We start from the raw sequence: 7,595 nt of genomic DNA on the forward strand, positions 1-7,595 counted from the left end.
TGGGGTGGGGGTACCTTAACTGCCAGTTCCTATGACTTACACGGCAACACCATCCACTGGTTAGAAATCCTTCATGGAGGCAGCTGGAAAACCAGTGAAAGAACTCTTCATCCTTCTGCCCTCCCCCTCTCCCTTTCTTCCTTCCCACCAGCAAGACACGTATTGAGGACCTAATTGCTACAAGTATGAAGACTTATTATCCCTTTAAGTACCAGATTATATAGAAACACAGTGTACCACACAGTGTGGGAAAATATCCCAGTTAAATGAGCTTTAAGAGAGGGGCTTTCATAAAGATTTTATAACACAATATTATCATTCCTTCCCCAATCTCTTCCCATTTCCTTCCTCTTTCCTACACAATACTATGACCACCCATATTCATATGACAAAAGGCAAGTAGGGGACAGAGGTCAAGGGAACCCTGGCATAGAGAGAGAGAGAGAGAGACAGAGAGAGAGAGAGAGAGAGAGAGAGAGAGAGAGAGAGAGAGCGAGCTTGCCACCACATCCCTCACCATTTGTCCCAAGAGTTTTCGAATCTCGTCTGACCTAAAGGCCTCGCCTAATTTTTGGTGGGTCCTGTGCCCCCAAGATCAAGCTTCACAAATCTTCAAGTTAGATATCATATAGGGAGACATATACATTCTTCATCTTTCCAACTTTGTTCATAGTTGTGGGTGGAGGGCTGTAACTGACCCGAAACAAGCCGATCTCCAGGCCCTAACATAGAGTTCAAACACAGCTGGAAGTGCAAGACACAAATATAAGCCATTATGTAGACAGCTGGCCAGTCAAAGCCATTCTGCTTTAGCTGTCAGCAAGTTTCCCAACTCCTCAGGCCCCCTTATAATTAACACCAGGCTCTGTACAATTATCCACAGCACCATGTGCCAGGAATTAAGTCAATCTTCACAGTAGGAGATGGGGAGATGAACCACAGGGACCCTGGCCTTCACAGAGCACAGGACAGGGTGGAGGAAAAAGGCATGTCCCAAGGCTGAATTCTCAAGAGAGAGTAGGACCTGTGTCATAGACAGAAATGGACAAGGACTGTGTATATGTGGAATATGGTGCCATCACTTCCAGCTAAATTAGGCTTCAGGAGACAGGGCTTTGACCATGGAGGCTGACTAAGAAGAAGACATTCTGGGTGGAAGGAAAGAAAGATAAGAAGATGGTGAGAAGGGTGGGACTTACTTGAGAGACAAAGATTTATGCAGTGAGCATGTACGGAGCTCCTACATTATGCCAAATCACCATTCAATGCTCAGAGGGCCCTGGGGACTTGAATACAGCTCCTCACATGGAGATCCATACAAAGCAGAGACAGGAGAGTGTAAGTGCAGCCAGGTTTGTCAGAGCTCATGCTTGCAAGTACTAATTAGATCATTTCCCCCTCTTCTAAAGGCCTGGTGTTTTCTGCAATTCTTACGTCACTTGAAAGTCACTTCCCCCCGACACTACTCCGAGTTGTCCGTCTGGCCCGAATTGGCCGCATCCTCAGGCTGATCCGAGGGGCCAAGGGCATCCGCACGCTGCTCTTCGCCCTCATGATGTCCCTGCCTGCCCTCTTCAACATCGGGCTGCTGCTCTTCCTCGTCATGTTCATCTACTCCATCTTCGGCATGGCCAGCTTCCCCCATGTGAGGTGGGAGGCCGGCATCGATGACATGTTCAACTTCCAGACCTTCGCCAGCAGCATGCTGTGCCTCTTCCAGATCACCACGTCGGCGGGCTGGGACGGCCTCCTCAGCCCCATCCTCAACACGGGGCCCCCCTACTGCGACCCCAGTCTGCCCAACAGCAACTGTGGGAGCCCGGCCGTGGGCATCCTCTTCTTCACCACCTACATCATCATCTCCTTCCTCATCGTGGTCAACATGTACATCGCAGTGATTCTGGAGAACTTTAATGTGGCCACACAGGAGAGCACTGAGCCCCTGAGCGAGGACGACTTTGACATGTTTTATGAGACCTGGGAGAAGTTCGACCCAGAAGCCACTCAGTTTATTACCTTTTCTGCCCTCTCAGATTTTGCAGACACCCTCTCTGGCCCCCTGCGAATCCCAAAACCCAATCAGTATACATTAATCCAGATGGACCTCCCCTTGGTCCCTGGAGATAAGATCCACTGTTTGGACATTCTTTTTGCCTTTACTAAGAATGTTCTGGGAGAATCTGGGGAGTTGGATTCTCTGAAGGCAAATATTGAAGAGAAGTTTATGGCAACTAATGTTTCAAAAGCATCCTATGAACCGATAGCAACCACCCTCCGGTGGAAACAAGAAGACATTTCAGCTACTGTCATTCAAAAGGCCTATCGGAGCTATGTGCTGCACCGCTCCATGACAATCTCCAACCCTCCGGATGTGCCCAGAGTTGAGGAGGAGGCTGTGTCACCCCCAGATGAAGGCTTTGTTGGATTCATGGCAGACGAAAACTGTGCACTCCCAGACAGATTGGAAAGTGCGTCCGCTGCCTCCTTCCCCCCATCCTATGACAGTGTCACTGGAGGCCTTAGCAATCAAGTCAACATGAGCACATCTAGCTCAATGCAGAATAAAGATGAAGCGGATAGAATGAAGCAGAACCAGTGAGAAAGCAACTGCCCCTGGGCCCTAGTGAGGACACGCTAGCATGGACATAACCAGTTCTGATGTGACCTTTTGCTCTGTGATAACTCCTTCCCAGTACAGGTGGCACTCAGCTACCACCTCACCAATGCATGCCACCGGTCAGTGTCAGAAATGGGCAGAGAATACAGTTGGTGCCCACCTTTGCAGAAGCCCTCATACACCCACAAGAGTCAGAAGCCAAGAGCATCTCCACTGTGACTACCCTTATGAATTTCAATATCAGATGACGTTTTCTCTTACTTTCCAGAAAATGTCCCTGGTCCTTTTATTTTAATTGCGACCAGAGCTTGCAATTACTGTGACAAACTTCTCAGGACCAGAACTCCTAAAGATACATGGCAAGGATGTTGCTGAAGGTCCAAGGTAGTCTTCTGTGAAACACCACATAGAGATGGACACCGTTATTTAGGACTCTGCATGACTGCATGTTGAGAGTTGCTGGACACTCGTTCCTGCCCAGGGTGACATCTGTGGTCTGTGTCACAAAAGGCCTTTCAAATATCCATTAAAATTAATATTTTTAAAGGTATATCAAGACCAATGTTCTATCTCACAGCATCACTTTTAAAATATTACATGGTACTGACACGTGTCATAAATCCCTTCTTCACTTTCAGGTTTCCTGATATTATTTTGCAGTTTGAGCTGGAATCTGGATGGAGCAGGAAGTGGCCTTGTCCTGAAAGCTTGTTCTAATCCTAAATACTCCCCCAAATGTCGTGCTACCTGCACCACACTCTTTCCCCTCTGAACCTCAATTTCCCCTCTTGTAAAACCGGTGGAAGGTGGGAGACAAAATAGATACTGTCTATAGCCCTTGGATTTCCTGTTACAGAACTCAATAGTGCTCTGTTCCCATTTAGATGAGGAAAACACTCTCTCCCGAAGCTGCAATGGCCAGACTTTTCTGCGGTGTGGCTAAAGAGGCAGCTTCTGGATACATTCCAGACCCTGTTTCACATCTCACAGTCAGATCTTAAGAAGGAAAGTTTTCACATTTCCTTTGGGCCAAGACTCCATTATTAGCATAATCAAAAGGAAAGGGACATTTTGAAAAAAATGATCTGAGAGATAAAGGGTATGGTCAATGTTTTCTTAAACTCATCCTACACATGTTATTAAGTAACTATTGTATGACAGGTATTTTCTAAATACAAGAGATAATGGGAACTAAGCCCCAAGTAATTAATTGGACTTAAGCAGTGAGTGAAGAAAGGGTTGTCAGAAGATAATATTGAGGCCAAAGGGTGTGGCTGGTCTGAGGATGAAGGTGAGCAAGGAGGTCATGTGACAACATAGGCTATAAAGGATCTTAATGAGAACCACGATCTTTTATTAGCCCTTGGGACATTTCCTGCCACAATAATAAGGTTCTGGGCAATTTGTTGATATGTATATTTAATCACTTCTTAAGAGTTCCCATTTATATAATTACAAAGCCTAGAGACTGTTCCACCATACATGCTTCATGGAAACATTTTCTGAGGCCTTGATCTCCTTTCTCTGTCACCGTTGGCCCATCAGGGGACAAAGTGGCTTTCAAGATGCTTGTTGGGGTTAGTTGGCGCCCACAGATGAGGTTAATGAGGTGAGGATGGAATGGCCCGGGGATGGGCTACCCCAGTGCCGATCACATGTGCTCTTCTGGTGTGTGATTTGTATCTTGAGGATATCTCGGCAAAATGCTCTTCCTCCCTGGTCTCTCTGAACCAGGGCGCACAGATGTCGATGGTGTCACTTCGGCATCTAAATCCCATGAATTCAATTAAAATGTCACCTAAGACAGTTGGATGGACAGAGAAATTGAGGAACTGTTTATTTTTATATGTTATGTGGACCAATTAAATGTACCCAATCATCAGACTGGTTTTATTAAGTAGATGATATTATTCTCAAAGATATTCCCAATCCATATTTTGCCCCAGGCTGTGAGTTGAATTGTTCCCCACCCCCACCCCTGAAAAAGATATGTTGAAGTTTTGATCCATGGAACCTGCAAACGTGACCTTATTTGGAAAGAGTCTTTGTAGATATAATCAAATTAAGACGCAGTAATAGTGGATTTAAGTGGGCCCTAATCCAGTGATGAACATCTTTAAAACATGAGGGATATTTGGACATAGACACACAGAGAGGAAAATGCCATGTGAAAACACGCACACATGCACACACACACACACACACAAGCTTTGTGAAGATCGAGGCAGAAACTAGAGTAATGTGGCTGCAAGCCAAAGCATGCCAAGTATTTCTGGTAACCACCAAAAGCTAGAAAACAGCAAAGAAAGATTCTTCTCTAGAAACTTCAGAGACAGTATAAACCTGTCAATATTCTGGCCTCCAGAACTGGGAGAGAATACATTCCTTCTATTTTAGGCCACTTAGTTTGTGGCACTTTGTTACAGCACCCTTAGTAAACTAACACCCCACATTTTTCCTCTAGAGATGCATTTCCCAAATTATTATGGAAACCACTAGAAAAGTGATCCAATATACACAGCTTACACTGCACAGAGTTTTCAGAAGTTTATTCAATAAAAACACAATCTTAGTCCTTGAAAATTTCACTAAATCTACTTGAAAGTTCACCTACTGGTCCAATTACAAGGTAAGAGCAAATCTGAGATGTCCAGGGCAGATGGAGAATCAGAGCTGGCTTCTCAACCTCACCCATGGCACTACCATCTCTCTGACCCAGATTATGTGAGTATACCTTAGTGCTGAGGGGAAACAAGAAACAGAACAGCAGTGTTGAGTGTATAAATATCTTGAACCATAAAATATGACTCCACCATATACATTACCCTGACTTCTTAATCCATTAAACTGTCCAACACACAGACATAGATGGCCAACAGCATTCAAGAACATCCAGCAAACACAGATGGGAAGATGTAGGCAGAGCCTTGGTGTGCTAGAGCGTTTGCCTTAAGACAAAGGTGAAGTTACTTTCCCAAGCACTGGGAACGTAAAATTAGTAAGACAAATCCTCAGACTGGAGCTGAACACAAGTTGAAGTTTAAAACAAAAAGTAAAGCAATCCCAAGATTCCCAATAGTGACAGACTAGGAAAAGTTTGTATTATTATTAAACTTTGCTAAGTTAAGAATTTATGAATTAAATACTAGGATTGCCACTAGCAGAACAGAAACAGAGTATATCCCAAAGGAGGACGGGGGATATATGCTAATAAATTCGTAGACAATCAAAAAAGTAAGACAAGAAGGAAGATATAAGAGAAATATAGAACAAGAGGAACAAGTAGAAAAGACAAAGTAATGTAGTGTATTTGAACACAAATATGTCAACAATTATATTAAACGTAAATGCACTATGTGCTCCAAAAAATCAGCAAAGATTTGTAAGACAGAATTTTAAAATTCCAATAATGTTTATAGAAAGACAAAACTAAAGCCTAAGGTTATCCAGAACATAAAAGTAAAAAGAGGGAAAAGATATACCATGTAACCATTAACCAAGTAGCTGCAAAGCACATAGTTTTTTTCAAGTACTTGGGGAACATTTACAAAAATAGTCATTATAACTAGACATAGGGGCACCTGGATGGCTCAGTCGGTTAGGCACCCAACTTCAGCTCAGGTCATTGTCTCACAGTTTGTGAGTTCAAGTCCTGCATCAGGCTCTGTGCTGACAGCTCAGAGCCTGGAGCCTGCTTTGGTTTTGTGTCTCCCTCCATCTCTCCTTCCCTCCTGCATTCATGCTCTTTCTCTTTCTCAAAATTAAATAAACACTTTTTAAAAATTAAAAAATAACTACACACAGAATAAGATTTTGAAAGTTTTCAAGACACGAAAAGTATAGAATATGTTTTCTGAGCATATTTTGATTTAGCAGAGAATCAATAACAAAAGGAAACAGACCAAAGCGTATATGGATACTTAACATATGACAAAGACGGCATAACACAGCAGTGAAAAAAAGATGACCTTCCTACAAATGGCATTAGGACAATTTTATTTTCATGAGAAATGAAACAAAATTGGACCCCTACTTAAAACTGTATTTCAAAATCAATTTCAGGTGCACCCAAATGTGAAAGGCAAATCTATAAAATTTTTAGAATATGATAAAGGAAAATATGTACATGATCACTGAATTAAAAAAGAGACTGACATGTTTGACTACATTAAAATTTAGGACATTGAGTCACTAAAGTAGATATTAAAAAAGTGAACAGGCTAGGGTGCCTGACTGGCATAGTGGGAAGAGCATACAACTCTTAATCTCAGTGTCATGAGTTCAAGCCCCACACTGGGTGTGGAGATTACTTAAATAAACAAAAAACTTTTTTTTAAAAAGGGCAAAAAAGCAAATTATAGAATGGAAAAATATTTAAAACACTTAGATCCAATAAAAGTCTAACATTCACAGGAGATTTTCATTAATTTCTACAAATCAATACAAAATAGACAACACCATAGACCACTGGCAAGAGACTTAAAAAGGTACTTCATGAAAGAAAAAAATCTGAAAAACTGAGAAATATTAGGGTACACAACCTAATTAGTAATCAGGGAAATGCAAATTAAAACCATAGCGAAATACCATTTATTAGATCTGCCAAGTTTTTCGAGTCTAACAAATATCAAGTATTGGCAAAGATGCCAAGCAACAAGAACTGCACCTCTAAAAAGTAATTAAACTGGCACAACCGTTCTGAAAAAGTTTAACTTTGCCAGAGGAGTTGAAGATATACCCATGACTCAGGTTTTCCACCCTAAGGTATGAACCTAGAGAAGGTGATGCGCACATACTCTAAGAGACAAGTACAAGATTTGCACCTGGGTCTTTGCCAACGTTCTAACTCATCACCTAGGTGGTTCTCTTTTGAGTGTCGCTTTGAGTGTTACGATAAATATATATATCAATTGTTCTTTTCTGTGTGTATGTTATATCTCATAATTTAAAAAAATAATGATTTAGTTTAGATTCTCCT

General features: G+C 42.3%; 1 protein-coding gene across 1 annotated transcript in view; it reads left to right on the top strand.

Moving 5' to 3' along the window:
* SCN10A (sodium voltage-gated channel alpha subunit 10) overlaps positions 1–3,136 on the top strand; it is a 93,000-nt gene extending 89,864 nt beyond the window's left edge. Inside the window, 1 exon segment of the mRNA XM_029940880.1 lies at positions 1,410–3,136. Within this exon segment, the coding sequence (XP_029796740.1) occupies positions 1,410–2,599 (1,190 nt within the window). The 3' untranslated portion in view covers positions 2,600–3,136.
* The last annotated feature ends 4,459 nt before the right edge of the window (positions 3,137–7,595 follow it).

Source organism: Suricata suricatta, chromosome 5 (assembly GCF_006229205.1).
Source record: "Suricata suricatta isolate VVHF042 chromosome 5, meerkat_22Aug2017_6uvM2_HiC, whole genome shotgun sequence".
Lineage (NCBI taxonomy): Eukaryota > Metazoa > Chordata > Mammalia > Carnivora > Herpestidae > Suricata > Suricata suricatta.